The 18918-nt window shown below is 39.4% G+C and overlaps 1 protein-coding gene across 1 annotated transcript; it reads right to left on the bottom strand.

Moving 5' to 3' along the window:
* Nucleotides 1–7840: 7840 nt before the first annotated feature.
* On the bottom strand, nucleotides 7841–17887 carry atxn7l3b (ataxin 7 like 3b). The gene is made up of 7 exons (XM_088323717.1): nucleotides 17722–17887; nucleotides 17050–17327; nucleotides 16849–16981; nucleotides 14972–15244; nucleotides 12226–12248; nucleotides 12098–12143; nucleotides 7841–8394 (listed from the first exon to the last, which is right to left on the bottom strand). The coding sequence occupies exons 2-7, from the start codon at nucleotides 17098–17100 to the stop codon at nucleotides 8315–8317; spliced, it is 606 nt and encodes a 201-aa protein (XP_088179843.1). The 5' UTR covers nucleotides 17101–17327; nucleotides 17722–17887; the 3' UTR covers nucleotides 7841–8314.
* Nucleotides 17888–18918: the final 1031 nt, after the last annotated feature.

Here is an 18918-nt window from a genome sequence, read left to right as displayed (position 1 = left end):
ACGGTGGCGTTTAAAGGCAAGATCTCGTATGTCGAAAGTTGCCTTCATGAACGTCGGTATTTTCGGTTGTCGCGCGATTCGCTCTTAAAAAGGCACAGTGTGTAAAATTTTGTAAGTGCTAAAAAAGCATGAGGAAAAACACAAACTGCAGACCCTCAAAGTGACCAGAATGCACCGTTTTTTTCCCCATTTTTCTACTTAGCCTTGTGAATGAATAATGAATAAAGAAACTAAAAAATATAAAATCCAAGAAACAGGAACCCAGAAAAGAAAAAGGGTAAAGGAGAAAGAAGCGGAGAAGAAAAGGGGAGAGAAGGTGGAGGAAAAACTGAGAAAATAAAGGAAAACATAAATGTAAAAGGAGAAAGGAGCAGAAGAGAAAAAAGTAAAAGGAACAAAAAAAGCAGGAATAAGAACAAAAAAGAAAACGAAAGGAAAAACAAAAGAATGGTGAGAAGCGGGAAAAAGAGAAAATAGAAAAATCAAAGAAAAAGAAAAAGGCGAGAGCAAAAAAATAAAAGATAGGAAATGGAATGAAACTCTGAAAAAAGAAAACGAAAAAAATTAAATTTAAAAAACAGGGACACAGAAAAGAAAAATGGTAAAGGAGAAAGAAGTAGATAAGAAAAAGGAGAGAAGGTAGAGATAAACCAAAGGAAGGGGAAAACATAAAATAAAAAAGGATAAACAGAAAGGAGCACAAGAGGAAAAAAAAGTCAAATGAACAAAAAAAAAAGCAGAAATAAGAACAAAAAAGAAAATGAGACGAATAAGAAAAGAAAGGTGAGAAAAGGAAAAGAGAAAATAGAAAAATCAAAAGAAAAAGAAAAGGGTGAGCGCAAAAAAAATAAAAGATAGGAAATTGAATGAACATCTGAAAAAAGAAAATGAAAAATAGAAAATCAAAGAAAGAGGAACACAGAAAAGAAAAAGGAGAAAGAAGCAGCAAAGAAAAAGGGAGAGAGGGAAGGAGAAAAAAAACAAAGAAAAATAAAAGGGAAAAACAGAAAATAAAAAGGATAAACAGAAAAGTGAAAGAAGCAGAAGAGAAAAGGTTAAAGGAACAAAAAAAAAGCAGAAATAAGAACAAAAAAGAAAATGAAAGGGCTAAGAAAAGAAAGGCGAGAAACAGGGGGAAGAGGAGAAAATAGAAAAATCAAAGAAAAAGGTGAGATTAAAAAAATAAAAGATAGGAAATTGAATGAAAGTCTGAAAAAAAAGAAAAATATAAAATCAAAGAAACAGGAACACAGATAAGAAAAAGGGTAAAGGAGAAAGAAGCAGAAAAGAAAAAAGGAGGGGAGAAAAGGAAAAAAAAGAGAAAAAAAGGGAAGGAATATAAAGATAACAAAAAAGCAAATAAAAGAAAGAAGGCAAGAAGGGAATAATAAATAAAAGAATGAAGGAAAGAATGAATATGAAAGAAAATGGGAAATCGAAAGAAAGAGAATGTGGAAAAAGAAAAAAAAGAGAAAAAGGAAGAAAAAAACAGCAAAACATGTAAAGAATAGAGAAGAAAAAGGCAAATGAAAGAAAGCAAGAAGGAAAAGGTGAGATAAAAAAAATAAAAGATAGGAAATTGAATGAAAGTCTGAAAAAAAAGAAAAATATAAAATCAAAGAAACAGGAACACACATAAGAAAAAGGGTAAAGGAGAAAGCAGCAGGAAAAAAAGAGGAGGGGAGAAAAGGGAAAAAAGAAAAATAAAGGGAAGAAAGGAAAAAAAAAAATAAAAGACAGTAAAACAGAAAAAGAGGGAAAAGGAGAACAAAATCAGAAAAGAAAAAAAGGTAAGAAAAAAACATGAAAAGCAGAAAGAAAAAAAGAATAAAGGTAATAAAAGGAAAAACATAATATGAAAAAAACAGAAAACTGAAAGAAAAAGCAGAAGAGATAAAAAAGTAAAAGGAACAAAAATAAAAATAAGAACCAGAAAGAAAATGAAAGGAAAAAGAAAAGAATGGCGTGAAATAGAAAAAAAAAAAAAAAACAGAAAATCAAAGAAAAAAAGAAAAGTGAGAGCAAAAAAATAAAAGAGTAAAAGTCCGAAAAAAAATAAAATGAAAAAAAGAAACATGAAAGAAAACAGAAGAAAAATGATAAGAAACAGGAAAAAAAATACCGTAGCAGCAAGATGGCCGACAAACGTGTCAGTTTCCTATAGGTGATCACATTTCTCCACCAACAAGTATTATACTTTATGTATTTTGCTTCAAATTCAAATCCATTGTAGTGAATGCTTTTTACCACTAGGAGACACTAAAAATATACACACTGTCCCTTTAAAGGAGCCACTCCATACCTGTCCTCAAAGTCCATCTTGCTGTGAGTAAATGGGTGCCAATTGTTTAAGGTTGAAGGTAAGCCACTATATTCTCTGGCCACTAGATGTCGCTTCATTCTGTAGTGCAACCACAAACGAATGCTAAAAACCACAAGGAAGAATATTAACTACGTGGTCTCCAAGTGACCAAAAAGCGTTATTTTTCTTGTCTTTTTTTGTTGTTGAGCCTTTTGTGGAGAAAATGAAAAAAAGAGAGGGAAGGAATATAAAGGGGAAATGAAACAAAAGAACAAAAATGTATAGAAAAGGGAAAAAAAGCCAATAAAAGCAAGAAAGCAAGAAGGGAATAATAAAGAAAAGAATGAAGGAAAGAATGAATATGAAAAAAAAGGGGAAGTAGAAAGAAAGAGAATGTGGAAAAAGAAAAAAGAAAAAGGAAAAAAACAGCAAAACATGTAAATGATAGAGAAGGAAAAGGCAAACGAAAGAGAGCAAGAAGGAAATAATAAAGAAAAGAATGAAGGAAAGAATGAAGGAAAGAATGAATATGAAAGAAAAAGAGAAAAGGAAAGAAAGAAGAGAATGTGGAAAAGGAAAGAAAAGAGAGAAAAAGGAAAAAAACAGCAAAACGTGTAAAGGATAGAGAAGAAAAAGGCAAATGAAAGAAAGCAAGAAGGGAATAATAAAGAAAAGAATGAAGGAAAGAATTAATATGAAAGAAAAAGGGAAATAGAAGGAAAGAGAATGTGGAAAAAGAAAAGAGAAAGAGGAAAAAAACAGCAAAACATGTAAAGGATAGAGAGGAAAAAGGCAAATGAAAGCAAGCAAGAAGGAAATCATAAAGAAAAGAATGAAGGAAAGAATGAATATGAAAGAACAAGGGAAAAAGAAAGAAAGAAGAGAATGTGGAAAAGAAAAAAAAAGAGAAAAGGGAAACAAAAACAGCAAAACATGTAGAGGGTAGAGAAGAAGAAAATGGAAAATGAAAGAAAGCAAGAAGGGAATAATAAAGAAAAGAATGAAGGAAAGAATGAATCTGAAAGAAAAGGGGAAATAGAAAGAAAGAGAATGTGGAAAAAGAGAAAAAGGAAAAAAAACAGCTAAACATGTAAAGGATAGAGAAGAAAAAGGCAAATGAAAGAAAGCAAGGAGATCATAAAGAAAAGAATAAAGGAAAGAATGAATATGAAAGAAAAAGGGAAATAGAAAGAAAGAGAATGTGGCAGAGAAAAAAAGAGAGTAAGGAAAACAGCAAAACATGTTAAGGATAGAGAAGAAAAAGGCAAATGAAAGAAAGCAAGAAGGAAATAATAAAGAAAAGAAAAAATAATATGAAAAGAAAAAAGGAAAAGGAAACAGAAAGAAGAGAATGCGGAAAAGGAAAAAAGAGAAAAGGGAAACAAAAACAGCAAAACATGTAGAGGGTAGAGAAGAAGAAATAGGCAAATGAAAGTAAGGAAGAAGGAAATAATAAAGAAAAGAATGAAGAAAAAAAAATAATATGAAAAGAAAAAAGGAAACAGAAAGAAGAGAATGCAGTAAAAGAAAAGAAAAAAAAAGAAAAGAAAAAAGGAAACCCCGTAGCAGCGAGACGGACCAATATGTCAGCTCCCTCGATGTGAGTTTATGTACAACAAATACAAACATTTCGACCGAATATCATGTAAAATGTCGTGTATTTCAGTTTATCGTCCAAACCACCACTAGAGGGCGCTAAATACACACAAACTGCCCCTTTAACAAAAACACGGCAAACCTTTCTCAAGTTATCCATCTCACGAACGTTTTTTTTCCAATAACATTGCCGAATATTACAAAAGTAAACATTTTTAGGAGGAAAACGTTAAAATGAACATAGGCGACTCAAAAATAACGCATATTTTTATCATTATTTCACCAAATTTACCATCAAATTAATTCGATTTAGTCATTAAAAATCACGTGTTTACCGGTGCAACACCGCCCCCTATCGACGCAGGAGCTATATTAAATTCCCAGCTTTTTCTGGATGGTTTCAAAATGATTCGATATAAAATTAAATGATAACATTTGAGTCAAAGTATTTCTCTACTGGTATTTTATTTTGAAAGGCCATTTTTTTTAATCAATTTAAATGCCCCTTACTTAAATCGAATTTTGGCACTTTTGGGCTTCCGTGGTAACACCGGAGCCTCTACAAGTGGCACGAGCATAATGAGAGAGAATGGACTGTACCATTTCAAGGCAGAGGAGTGTTTTTGACTCTGCGTTGTTCACATTTTTATTTTCTTTGCCTTTTTCATATTCAAGCTAACCGGAATTGTAGATTAAAGAGAAAAAGAGACAAAGAAAAGAGAGAAAGAGGGAAGGAAAAGGAGAGAGGGAGGGACAAAGAAAGAAAAAGAGGGAGAAAGCGTGAGAAACAAAAGAGATAAAAAGTCATGAGGGAGGGGGGAAAAGAAAGGGAGAGGAAGAAAGAAATCCCAAGAGAAATAGAAAGACAGAGGGAGAGAAAAGAGAAAAGAAAGCACGAAGGGTGGGAAGAAAGAGAGAAAAGGAAAAAAGGAAATTGGAGCAAAAGAGGTTAAAAAGACAGAGTGAAAGAAACAAAGAGCAACAAAGGAAGATAAAAAGAGACACAGAGTGGGAGAAAAGGAGTGCAAAAGAAAGAAAGAAACAAAGGAACAATGAAAAAAAAAGAAAGACACAAGACACAAAGGGAGAGAAAAAATGAAAAAAAAAACAAGAAAAGAAAGAAAGAAAGAAACAAAGAAAGTCAAGGGAGACACAAAGGGAGAGAAAAAATGAAAAAAAAAACAAGAAAAGAAAGAAAGAAACAAAGAAAGAAAGAAACAAAGAAAGTCAAGGGAGACACAAAGGGAGAGAAAAAATGAAAAAAACAAAGAAAAGAAAGAAACAAAGAAAGAAACAAAGAAAGTCAAGGGAGACACAAAGGGAGAGAAAAAATGAAAAAAAACAAAGAAAAGAAAGAAAGAAAGAAACAAAGAAAGAAACAAATAAAGTCAAGGGGGACACAAAGGGAGAGAAAAAATGAAAAAAACAAAGAAAAGAAAGAAAGAAACAAAGAAAGTCAAGGGAGACACAAAGGGAGAGAAAAAATGAAAAAAACAAAGAAAAGAAAGAAAGAAACAAAGAAAGTCAAGGGAGACACAAAGGGAGAGAAAAAAAACAAAGAAAAGAAAGAAATAAACAAAGAAAGAAACAAAGAAAGTCAAGGGAGACACAAAGGGAGAGAAAAAAAAAACAAAGAAAAGAAAGAAAGAAACAAAGAAAGAAACAAAGAAAGTCAAGGGAGACACAAAGGGAGAGAAAAAATGAAAAAAAACAAAGAAAAGAAAGAAACAAACAAAGAAAGAAACAAAGAAAGTCAAGGGAGACACAAAGGGAGAGAAAAAAAGAAAAAAAGAAAAAGGAAAGAAAGAAAAAGAAAGAAACAAAGAAAGTCAAGGGAAACACAAAGGGATAGAAAGAAAGAAAAACAAACAAACAAACAAAGAAACAAAGGAAGTCAAGGGAGACACAAAAGGAGAGAAAAAATGAAAAAAAGAAAAAAGAAAGAAAAAGAAAGAAACAAAGAAAGTCAAGGGAGACACAAAGGGAGAGAAAGAAAGAAAAAAGAAACAAACAAACAAAGAAAGAAACAAAGGAAGTCAAGGGAGACACAAAGGGAGAGAAAAAATGAAAGAAAGAAAGAGAGAAAGAAATACAAGTACAGTGTCTTTGTGAGAGGCACCTGGCTTTGGCAACATCAAGTGGACATATTTCAACCTCCAGCTCGTTTTTCTCTTGCGCTTCTCTGAGTGTTGTCTCGCGGGCCGGATTCAATCCCTTAGCGGGCCTGATCTGATTGCCTCTTTGACACCTGTGGTCTAGTTGATAGCTTCCGATGTCTACCTTATTCATAAGCTTTGATTTTGTCATCATATCCTGTTCTGAACTCAGTTTGCAAATTCGGATTTCTTTGTAAACACTGAGGCGGCAAAGAAAATTTCATTGATTTTCATGTTAATCTAATGTAAAATGATTTATAAATCTCAATTTGCCCGTGTTCGTATGTGGCTTATAGGCTCCGAAAAGGCTCAACCGATTTTCGTGAAAATTGACAAGTATGACCTCTAGGCCCCTGCGAGTGTCTTGGGCTAGGTTTTGTTAAGGCGCCTTAACTAAATACCGATATAATTGATGAATATGGTGTTATGCAATGCACCCACCATGACATGAGCCCCTGTTCACAACTGAGACAGCCTTCCACCTCAGCTAGCAAAGGTGGGGAGGATCTTAATCAACCCAACTGTAGCCACCTCCAATGTTCCCTGTAATTTTCCTTACGGGTCTGAGCATTCACACAAAGTCGGTGAGCAACGCTTGAAACAACAGTGAGCAACCGTAATCCCAAGTGTGGCAAGATAATTAATGATCAAACATGTCCAAAACGTGACATTTTGCACACTTCGTTCGACTTTGACTCGACTTCAAAATACGGCATTTAGGACCCAACGTCAGGAGACCTCGTGTGTTTTTACCTTCATGCACTGTAACTTTGACTTAAGTCGCTTCTTAATTAGTAATTATTAGTAATTTTGAGCCCTGATTTTTGTGCGCTGGCTAGATTTTCTTGTGCGCTGAGAATGTGCGAGCAGTGCGCAATTGCGCACGCGCGCAGCTTAGAGGGAACACTGGCCACCTCCCATCAAGACAGCCTTCACAAGCTGTTGGAGACAAGTAACCAGTGCTTGAACATTGAACATTTGTGGTTAGTCCATGCAGATCCACGTTTGACCAGACCCTTGCATCTCTCCCCTCTTTCTAGTAGACCCGAACAGGGTTGGGTAAGGTTACTTTAAATTATTTTTGGATGACTCCAATACCAAATATGCTAATAAAAGACAAAAGAAACTAAATATGAACAAAATGACTCAATTTTAGGGGGGTCCTTAGTGTTTGAAATCCTGGCTCTTTTTCAGGAAGCTAGCAACCCCAACAACCTTGCTTAAGGAGAATGCCCAGCCACTCTGCTTGCGACAATAAAGACAATCTTGATTTTAGATGAAGGGCAGCACGGCGGAGCAGTGGTTAGCGCGTGTGCGGCACAGTTCTGTGGTCGTAAGATTAAACCTCCTGTGCGGAGTTTGCATGTTCTCCCCGTGCTTGCGTGGGTTTCCTCCGGGCACTCCGGTTTCCTCCCATATTCCTAAAAATATGCATGTCAGGTTGATTGCCCGGTCCAAATTGTTCCTAGGTGTGAATGAGCGAGCGAGTGTCTCTGTGTGCCCTGTGATTGGCTGGCAACCAGTTGAGGGTGTCCCCTTCCCACTGCCCGAAGATAGCTGGGATGGGCTCCAGCACCCCCGCGACCCTACTGAGGATAAGCGGTGCAGATAATGGATGGATGATTTGAGATTCAAACACTTCCACTGAGGTCGCTGACCGAATCTTAAACAGCACCGGGGTTCAAATGGAGAACGCTCCCGAACTTGCGGATTTCTTCTTGGCTCTTGGGATCACTCCAGCGTTTTCTGAGCAGGAACATAGGAGGAAATTCAATCTTTGAACCAGTAACAAAATCCTTCTTTTTTTTATTATGCTAGACAGATGAAACAAAAAAAGGAGGCCATGTTAGCAGCAATTCAACTATCTTAATATATACACAAAAGAACATCACACCCAGGTTTTGTGCAACACTGTAAACACATGATACACAGACACGTTTGAACCCTAAAAATCAAGTCCGTCGTTCCCCGGTAAAAAATAAAAAAAAAAACCCCAGCACTCACCGACGAGTGATTCAGTTCCAGAAAAACGTAAGAGCAAAAACCGGAACCCGCGCTGTATTCTTACAGTCAATGGAGAGTCGCGATGACGTTGAATTTCCAGCATAGGGAGGACGAAAAAGCCAGTGTTTGTGTGATGATTTTGAGTGTTTTCATAAAACAAAAGTCAAGTATTAAGTGGGAGGTCAGAGCAGTCTGTAAAAACCACAAAATAAACGCAATACTTTCACCGTGATTCAAGTACTGCCTGAGAGGACCCTTATGGAGGGAAGGCTTCGTCCTTCATCAGCATGCGAGGACTTTCCTGGTTGTCCATGCGGCGGCGAGGACCCATCATGCCTGTAGGAGGAGAATCACTTGAATGAGGAAATGTCTGATCAGTAGAAAACAGAAGCGGTAACTCTAAAAGCATATGAGAAAAGCAGAGTTGTATTTGTTGATATGATACAGGAAAAAGGGTGTGTACACTTATGCAACACCGTGTGGTCATCATGCCTGTAGGGGGAGAATCACCCGAATGAGAAAATGTCCGATCAGTAGAAAACAGAGAAGCGGTAACTCTAAAAGCATATGAGAAAAGCAGAGTTTTATTTGTTGATATACAGGAAAAAGGGTGTGTACACTTATGCAACACCGTGTGGTCATCATGCCTGTCGGGGGAGAATCACCCGAATGAAGAAATGTCTGATCAGTAGAAAACAGAGAAGCGGTAACTCTAAAAGCATATGAGAAAAGCAGAGTTTTATTTGTTGATATGATACAGGAAAAAGGGTGTGTACACTTATGCAACACCGTGTGGTCATCATGCCTGTAGGGGGAGAATCACCCGAATGAGGAAATGTCTGATCAGTAGAAAACAGAGAAGCGGTATCTCTTAAAGCATATGAGAAAAGCAGAGTTTTATTTGTTGATATGATACAGGAAAAAGGGTGTGTACACTTATGCAACACCGTGTGGTTTCTCTTTTATTAATGCAGCAAATCAATTTGACGTTTCTGCGGCCAGTCCAGTCAGAATAAAAATGGACCTTTGATTTTTTTTTACTCGAAAATGTCAAGAACCAGAACAGGATCAGGACCCAAATGCGTGACGTTTCTCACACAAACCTTTTATTTTACAAGAGATGGGGAGTCAGGCACGTTAGGCAGCAGTCTGGCGTGAAATGTTAGGAAGCCAGAGGCCGACGGGATCGATACCGATTGCCCGAGCGGATATCGGACGGATGGGTTCGATACCGGACAGGACGGGACAGACAGGAATGATATCAAAACAGGATATCGAAATTAAACAGGGCAAACTAGACGGGAACGAAACTGGAAACAGATATCAAACAGGACAAAATAAAAGGGAACAATACCGGACAGGAAATAGGACTGAGTCAAAACCCACGTCTTGCGGGCAGAGATTCGTTGACAGACTGACCAGGGAAGAGTGAGAGCACTGAGCTTAAATAGACAGAAAGCCAATCTGTTAACAAGCCACAGCTGGCACCACACGGGCGGGGCCAATTGGGCGCCATGGCATCCGTGACAGAAAAAGAATTTTAAAAAACCTGAACGTTTCAGGCACCCGAGGCTCTAGCTAAATGCCGATCAATGTATATAAGATAAAAAAATAACAACAAATGTTTCTCAGGGGCAACTAAGATTCACGCCGATCATCCAGCAAGTCTTGACTGGAGATCTCCGATGCCAAATGGCCAGTTCATATCATAGTGTCTTTCACACTATACTGTGACCGGACACCTGTTCTGCGTTCTCTATGCATCTCGCTAACAGATTGTGTCTCGCTCTTTCGTCATGCCAAATCCCTTGTTTTTTCTCAATTTTTCACTTTTTGCAGGTGGTTCTGGTCCCATTCAACGCTAAAACTATAGGGTCTCTATATCATGACACGGAATAATCTCACAGTGGACAGTTTCAGAAGTCCCCTTCGATATTGCATAAAATGCATAACCCAATCCTATGTTTGTTAATCATAATTATCGCCACATCCATATCGAATGTCAATTAACCTCTCCATTTTGTTTTATGCTAGATGTTAGCATTAAGCTAGTGCTGGGTTCTTGACTAGTGTTTTGCAGGAAATAACCCATTTTTATCCTTCCCTTCAGTCATCAGCGCAGTAACTGCAACATTCATCCAGATCAGTAGGTGGCAGCATATCTGTTTCTTTTTATACACTCATTTTTTGCTCTAGATGTAGTACGGTATAGTTAATAACTTATTTTGTTTACGTAAAAAAACAACAAAAAAATCAAACGGGGTCCAAATCTTGCACATACGTTTGCCGATTTTCACACAAAAAAAAATCAGATAAAAGTTATAATGTAGTTAAAAAATTGTGTCTGACTGGGAGATAATAAATAAACTATACCTGTTTGAAGTATTATTTTGATAGAATTTTTAGGTTATAAAAATAGTGTAATCCAAAATGGAAAAACCTGCATTACCTCCTGGCCAACCTGATCCCAAATGATAAAAAAAAAAAAGAAAAAAAAAACTTAAATTAAGCCTCAAAATGAGTTAACCATGAAAATGGTCCTAGGAATTAACTTTGATACATTTAAGGGACAGTAAAGTGTTTCTTGGCTCGATAATGGTTGAGTGAATAAAACAAAGATGTTCGATTTGCAAAAATATGACTGTACATTATCCATTATCTGCATCGCTTATCCTCAGTAGGGTCACGGGGGTGCTGGAGCCCATCCCAGGAATCTTTGGGTACTGGGGCAGGGGACACCCTGAACTGGTTGCCAGCCGATGACAGAGACAGACAACTCACTCGCTTCTAGGGACAATATGGACCGGCCAATTCACTTGACATGCATGTGAAACTGGAGTGTCATGCCCAATTTCGTTGTCACAATATGTTAACCCATTTTGTAACAATGACAATAAAGGTATATTCTATTCTATTCTTTTGGGGAACGTGGGAGGAAACCGGAGTGTCCGGAGGAAACCCACGCAAGCACGGGGAGAACATGCAAACCCCACAGAGGCAGCGGTAGCTGGACTTGAACCCTGAACCGCCGCACCGTGGGGCTGCGCGCTAACCACCCATCCACCGTGCCGCGACCCCACTGAGGATAAGTGGTGCAGATAATGGATGGATGGATAATGGATTATTGTACATAATCACATCTATATAATAATATCTTATGAATTATTAATATTTTACTCCCATACAACAATATTTGCATTCTTCCCTTTAAAAACAGCTGGCAACCAGTTCAGGGTATCCCCTGCCCACTGCCCGAAGATGGCTGGGATGGGCTCCAGCCCCCCGCGACCCTAATGAGGATAAGCGGTACGGCTAATGAGATGAGATGAGATGAGACGTTGCCCTACTTATGAACTAGGTTCCGGACAATCGTTCGTAAGTTGAATTTGTTGGTAATTAGCTTCAGTGCTATATTTTGTATGTTTAAGGCTTGTAGAAGTAACCTGTATTGTTTTGTACTAAAAAAATAAACATTTCGTAAAATAATATACTCTATAAAGAGAAATAAAGTTGAGTTTAACTTACTTTTGGAAGATGCGCTTCAAGAGGTCCTCCTCCGTGGTAAAAAGTGGCCGAAAAAAAGCGTTCGGATCATTTTCTCAACCGCATCAAGCTTTCTTATTCCACTTTCCTTTCAAAAGAAACGGCTCGCCTCTTCTTTACACCAACCGTATTGAATGGATGCATGAGATATTGAACAATAAAAAGGTCCGATTCAGTATAGAATGTTTACACACGAACTAGGAAATAAAATCTGGATTTCTTCTTCGGGGTGGATGCTGGGTGAGCTCTCACAGCGCCACATGCCGGTAGTGGCGGAAAGAAGCACTACGGTAATGTCCTGTATTCGGAAAAAGGTTCACACCATCCAAAATCTAACTTGTCCGGATATTTTTCGACATCCCTGAAAAAAAAATGTTCGTATCTACCGTTTTTTCATAACTCGAATGGTCGTAAGTAGGGGAGCGTCTGTGTTCTTTAGACGGATTGTGTTTTGCGTGTCAAAATGGAGTGTGTGATCCCTTTCATTTGAACTTACTGCTTTTATGCTTGAAGGATTTGGATCTCCTTGGTGAATTTTGATTCTGAAGAGGGGAAAAAAGGGGAAAAGTGACACAAAACTCAAAATATCTATTAAAAAAAACAACCAAGAATAGTTAACAATACCTTTTCGGGTTTTCTTTTCTTGGCTGTAAATTTCCAGTGGAAGGAAGGAGATTTTTTTTAGCAATTGATAAACGTTGAAGGGTACAGTTTTGTGACAAAGTATTTGCCCTCTTTCTGAATTCTACGTTGTTTGCATATATATCATTCGCAAAAGGTTTCAGATCATCAAAACAATCATAATATCACACAGAAACAACCCAAGGCAATAAAAATAGCAGTTTTCAAATGTTGACTGAATTTATTAAGCCCCTCCCCCCAAAAAATAGAAACCTATCCGGCCCTAGGTGAAAAAGTACCGTATTTTCCGCACTATAAGGCGCACCTAAAAGTCTTATTATTTTTCAAAAGCTGACCATGCGCCTTATAATACAGTGCGCCTTATATATGGATCAACATTAAATCACAAGGTCTCGCAACTTACGCAACAGCCGCCGACTCGATTTCCCCCCGGACGTGGAGTAGTCCGCGGTGTATGCTGGGATTTATATACCGGCGTTTCATTGGCTAACCAATGTGTCAATCATCATTTGAATCGATCACTATTGGCTTAAGTTATTCGGAGCCTCGGATAGGCTAGAGGGCCGAAACAAACCCTGCAATTGGCCGAAAAAGATGTGTCAATCATCCGTTACATCGATCGCTATTGGCTGAAGTTATTCGGAGCGGCTAGATGGCCAAAACAAACCCTGTAATTGGCCGAGTTTAGCAATGGCGTAGCAAGCTTAGCAAGCTTGCTAAAGTACGCCATAAAGAAACATGTTTCATTAGTCTGTATTTGTAAACATTTTACTCTCCTGGATTTACTTCACTCGCGGTTGTAAGAAGACCATGATTGCGTATCATTATTGAACGTGAGAACTTAGGTGAGCTATGCGGCTTTATATTTTCCCGGTATCTTGTTTTAGAACGATCTTGATGTTGCTGTGATGAGTTGATTGAATTCAACTCAATTCCAAGTGTTTATTCTCATATGCACAGTAAAGTTGCGAGCGAAAAAGAAAATAGAAACTAAGGAATGGTTGGCATTTCTTGAATCCCAAGACTTTAACCTTCCGAATGATGGAACGATGCATTTGAGTGACATCGTACGGACACCGCATCCGCACGTGTCTACGACACGTATTTGCTTCTTTGCAAGCTTTGGGGATGTTAAGAGGGTAATCAGTTAGACTGAATCATCTGACTGTTTTGTCCACGTTCCCATTGTAGCGCCTTATAATCCGGTGCGCCTTATCTATGGAAGATATAGGACCAAAAACTATTTTTTGGGGGTCAGGTATCTTGGAATCCGGTTTCGACGGACCAATTAAATGTTAGGTTTAAGTCCCCAACATTTTTAATAAAACGACATAGAGAATCGGTCATTTAGAATTGGTTATTTTATTAATCATTATAATGAGAGCGGTGGAGACCAGGCTGTTACAAATCTCCTCCTCACTCTGAAGACCTCTCTGAACCCTCCCTTCTAATATTAAGGTTCTTGGAGAAAAACAACTTGAGTTATGGCATGCACAGGTCAGGGTGCACCCACTGGAATGTGAAAGAGACAGAAACAAAAAAACAACTCATGGCCTTGAAGAACAGCTTACGGCTGAAAACTATACAAAAAGGGCTGAGAACACTTACAACATATGTCAACTGTAGGATAAATATATGTATATAATTCCAGCATGCGCCCTATAACCCGGTGCGCCCTATAGTGAGAAAAATACGGTAATTGCCCCAGTTAAATCACAAAGTAACTGTGACTTAGGAAAGTTCAATTCCACCGGCTTTACCCAAAATGGATCGCCGACGCCTGTGTTGTATCAAGAAATCATCTAAATTGAATCTATGAGACAAAGTCAAGTAGGCTACAAAATATCAACATCACAACTGACATGCCACGATCCCAAAAGATTCCAAACGGAATTGCTTAAAAAAATAGGAGTGGTCGAGCAACCTAAGATTACTCCAAAAGTGTGACAACGGCTCAGCCAGGACCTCCAAGACATCCAAGAGACGGCATGCCTCGTTGGCCAGTTCCTGACTCCAGTATAAGAAAGACACTGGCCCAAAATGACATACAGTGTTCACAGGCGAAAATCCACTGCAGTCACAAAAAAAACCCACATAGTCTATTCACATTTGCCAAAAAGCATCTTGATTATCCTCAAAACCTTTGGTGAAACATTCTGTGGACTCATGAGTCAAGATTTTTACACCCTGAATTGAAATGGCACATTATTTGACTTAAGAGTGCATGATGCCAACAATAAAGCATGGTGGTGGCAGCGTCATGGTCTGGGGCTGCTTTGCTGCCTCAGGATCAGGACAATTTGCTGGTTAAGTTCAATTTAGATACTGTGGTGTGACCTTAATTGGGCAGTTAGTGGTAGAAAACCTTCCAATATGGAAGATTGGAAACATTTTGCTAAGAAGAGTGGGCTAAAATTCCTCCACAGCGTTGTGACTCATTACCAAATAAACGTTTGATTTCTGTTATCACTGCCGAAAGTGGCCAAACTTGTATCAGGTTCAGGGGGTGATTACTTTTCAAACAGGGCTAGATAGGTTTATTTTTTTGTGCCTTGATAAATGAAATCAACATTTCAAAAGTGAATTTAGCGTTTTCTTTGGGTTGTGTCTGTGCGATATTAAAATTGGTTCGATGATCTGAAACCTTTGTGAGTGATATATATACGCATAAAACTCTGGAAGGGGGCGAATACTAATTCACGGCACCGTAAATAAAGAAACTCGTCACCTTTCTTTTCGGCCCCGTAAGACCAATCGTTATCGTTGACGTCATCGTTGTCCTCTTGGTCGCTCTCTGACTTGTTGTTGGTGTTGTTACCCGTAACGATCCTGCGGTTGGCGATGCGGCTGCTGTTGCGGCCCATGCCCAGGCACTTCTCAAGGTGCGGGGCGAAGCGCGACGCCGCGATGCTCCGGTTGCAATTGGGACAAACGCACTCTTTGTTTTTCCACTGGTTGTAAACCTGGCCGAAAACGTCCAGGCCAGGCTGGTCCACGATTTCTTTCAGGGGGGAGAGAGACGAAAGTGGGATGAATTATGCCGACCTCGAATAGTTTTAGAGGAGGGGTGTCCAACTCCTTTTATCGAGGGTCATATCAGCGTAACGACAGTCCTCAAAAATATAAATGTAACTGGCATTTAAAATAAATGTAACTACCCCTTCATGTACAGAAACTCTGACCAAGCACAGATGGTCTATTCTCACAACAGATTCCTGAGCACCTTAGGGGGACGTTTGAGCCCCCCCGACACCTCTTAAGTCGCCCCCGCTAAGCCTATCGCTCATCAATGTTAGATCTGTTACGGGTGAAACGGATGACCTGGAGCTACAACTCATGGGAAACCGCTACATTCGCGACGGTCCTTTTTTCAATCGTCGCGAAGATCTGGCTGAAGCCGAGGTTATCCGATGCTAGCGTGCAGCTCGCCAGACGGTCTCTAAATCGCTTTTTTGAACTGAAAGGAGAAGCACTCCAATTTTTGTATACTGACAACAAAGATTATGTATTTAACTTATTTAACTGCAATTCTGTGTTTTCATTTGTAGATCTAGAATTGTTATTTTGTTAGTCGTATACTCTCAGTCGGTAAGGACGTCATCGAGAGGAAAGTTAGCCCTTTGGGTTTGTATGAAAATGCAACGCTAATTCTGGAATTTTCCCGTTTCAAGGGGTGGTTTGGTCCCCTTTAACTGCGTTAACTGAGGGATTACTGTGTCGTTTGGGCTGGTGACTGACATAATTTTCCTCGAATGACCGTTAAAGGATTTTATACATTTGACTATAAAAGGATTTCATACGATTGACTACAAGTTACATGTATTCAGTTTAATGCAATAAAGATATTCACTGACTGTGCTTTAGTTCAATGTACAATAAAAGACCAGGGCAGGCTGTGTGGAATGCATAAATGGAAGTTGTTTTGTCTAGGACACTTATGATAACAGGAGGCCTGGGTGTGCTGACGCAGGACGACCAAAGATTGTTGAGCACTAAACAACTGCCTTGGAACGCCCATGGGAGGAGCCGACACGCCAGCATGCAGGAAGAAGATAACCATTAAGAGAAAGCTAAAGTTAGCTGCAGATGACACATAGCCAATAGAGGAATAGTAGGATGTCTTTGCTTTGTTTGTTGAAATGTGTAAATGATCCTGGGCAATGCGGATGGAGGGTCTCCTGTTTACACTCAGATCTGCTGTTAGGAATAATAAACATCCGCCCCTGTGTGGAAATGTCGGCCTTCCTGGTCATTTCTCTCTCAAAAAACGAGAGCGTGTAGCGAGCAGAGAGGGGAGTCGTAGGCGGAGTGTCAAACAAAGGTGCCAACGAAAGCTGCTTTAATGACATTTAAAATTGCAATAACAAAACAAACACGAGAGTGGCTCGAGCCGGCCGAATTAAAAGTCCCCCTAGGAACTCGCTAACTGGACAATGGTTCCATGGGTGAATTATGTAAAACCCACTACAAGCGCATAATTGTTGGATGAATGTAGGTCGTGTTTGGTTTATCGAGTCAGATAACTAATTCGAACAATTTGGTAAACGGTCCTTTTTGATAGTTAAATCCCAACACCGTGCAGACTCTATACAGTAGTGTTCTCACCAAAGTCTCGCATGCTTTCTTGGTCCGTATCATCCAGGAAGAAATAACCCTGCTTGACAGCCCGGTGCACCTCGAAGCAAAGGCCCAGGCATGCATCCTCCACTAGGTCAGACAGGACGTCCTGAGCAAGGCCCTGGAAACCAAACATCAACGTGAAGGACTAAAAACACTCCATCCCGTGCATTCGTTACCCCACTGCACCTCCAGCTTGCTGTTGTCCAGGCCGGACATTGAAGCCTCCTCCATTTTCATTTGCCAGAAGTTCCAAATGAGCCGTCGCTGCTGTGTTCATGCTGCAGCTCAGCAAGCTTCGGTCAAAAAACGGGGCTGTGGTTTTGGTGCAGGACTCCGATGTGGACACTTGGCGCCTCTCAATGAAACCACCAGAGAGAGCGCTACTCACAAAAGCACGTCAGGTCGCTCCCGAGACGTCCTTGTCCTTTTTTCTTCGTCCCTTTTTCACTTTCCAGGTTTAAATCCTGAGGAAGGCGATGCACAAAAATCACGTTAGTCAGTGCACAGAGGCGATCGAACACTCGACCCCCCTTGGGAGGAAAAAGGCAGGCGGAAAAATAAAACAAAGAAAAGCTTAAAGGATTGAAAACGCCGAATTACACGCCATTAAATGAAAAACGCGTCAAATATCAAACTCACGATAACAACAAAAGGCAAAAATAACTCGTGTTTGTAGTCGCCTCCCCTTGATTGGCTTTCGGCGTCGAGATTTTGTGACCGAACGCCGCTGCATTGCGGCTATCAGTTTCGCAACTTTGCAGTAAATTAACACGAAAGCCTTCGCGTTTTCCCGAGGAACCCGCCTCTTAAAAAAACACGACCCCATTGAGTCAAATGTCTCGATAAGCGTTTATTTACCTACTGCGGAGAGCGTCCATCTTTATCTGCCAGGTCAGACAGGAGCAATCGATCGCAGCGCGACGCCTTCAAGTCCTACCTGCGTCACCCGGAAAGTCGAAGCCGAGAAAGTTGATTCGACGAGTGTTTTAACAATTATTCAAGTCGAGTCAGGTTAATTCGTGTAGCCCTTATCCACAAGGAGTCTCAAAGGACTGTATAGGCTACAGGGTATTACAGAATACAGAGCATTATTAGCCTACACCATCCCCTGATCTAAGACCTACATGAGGGCAAGGGAAAACCCCAGCAGGAGGAAAACGAAGAAACCGCACAGGAAGTAATCCCAGGATCACCAGGCTGCAATGAATTTTGTCTCAACAACCAATCAACAGACATCGTCAACATGAAATATAAGTCATTCATAAGCAGGGTTGGGTAGGGTTACTTTAACCGGACTACTTTCAATTACTTTTGGATTACTCCAATACCAAATATGCTAATAAAAGTCAAAAGAAACTAAATATGAATAAAATGACTACATTTTGTGCAGGCTCAGGGGATAACGGAATACATGGAACGGCAAAAATGATGTTGATTTATTTTCATTTTGTTTCTGTCGCATTTTATGTTCGTTTTGCCGGAGATCAAAGCCAGGAGAGAAAGCTTACCACGTGTTGTGAGTCACAATTGTATTCATATTTAGTTTCTTTTGTCTTTTATTAGCATATTTGGTATTGGAGTAATTCAAAAGTAATTGAAAGTAATCAAGTTAAAGTAACCCTACCCAACCCTGTTCATAAGCTATAGAGCAGGGGTGTCAAACTCTTTTTAACTCGGGGGCCACACGATAGAACAAACATTCTGTCGGGGGCCGGACTAGTAGATTAAAGAGAAAGAAAAAGAGAGAGAAAGAAATAAGAGAAAGAGGGAAGAAAAAGGAGAGGGGGCGGGACAAAGAAAGAAAGAGAGAGAGGGAGAGAGAGGGAGAGAGAGGGAGAAACAAAAGAGAAAAAAAAAGAAGTCGTGAGAGAGGGGGAAAGAAAGGGAGAGAAAGAAAGAAATCCAAAGAGAAATAGAAAGACAGAAGGAGAGAAAAGAGAAAAGAAGGCGCAAAGGGTAGGAAGAGAGAAAGAGAAAAGAGAGGGGGAAAAAGGAAGTTAGAGCAAAAGAGGTTGAAAGACACAAAGACAGAAAGAGACAAAGAGCAACAAAGGA

Source organism: Urocampus carinirostris, chromosome 19 (genome assembly GCF_059441175.1).
Source record: "Urocampus carinirostris isolate Australia breed hairy pipefish chromosome 19, RoL_Ucar_1.0, whole genome shotgun sequence".
NCBI lineage: Eukaryota > Metazoa > Chordata > Actinopteri > Syngnathiformes > Syngnathidae > Urocampus > Urocampus carinirostris.
The sequence above is the reverse complement of the archived record's forward strand: the minus strand, read 5'-3'. Positions and strand labels throughout refer to the sequence as shown.

Excerpts from the sequence above, each read along its gene's own strand:
- atxn7l3b (XM_088323717.1), bottom strand. The coding sequence starts at position 17,100 with ATGAAAATGGAGGAGGCTTCAATGTCCGGCCTGGACAACAGCAAGCTG. Across the intron at positions 15,245-16,848 it reads AGAAAGCATGCGAGACTTTG|AAATCGTGGACCAGCCTGGC; the intron begins GTGAGAACACTA and ends CCCCCCTGAAAG. Across the intron at positions 12,249-14,971 it reads TTACGGGGCCGAAAAGAAAG|CCAAGAAAAGAAAACCCGAA; the intron begins GTGACGAGTTTC and ends GGAAATTTACAG.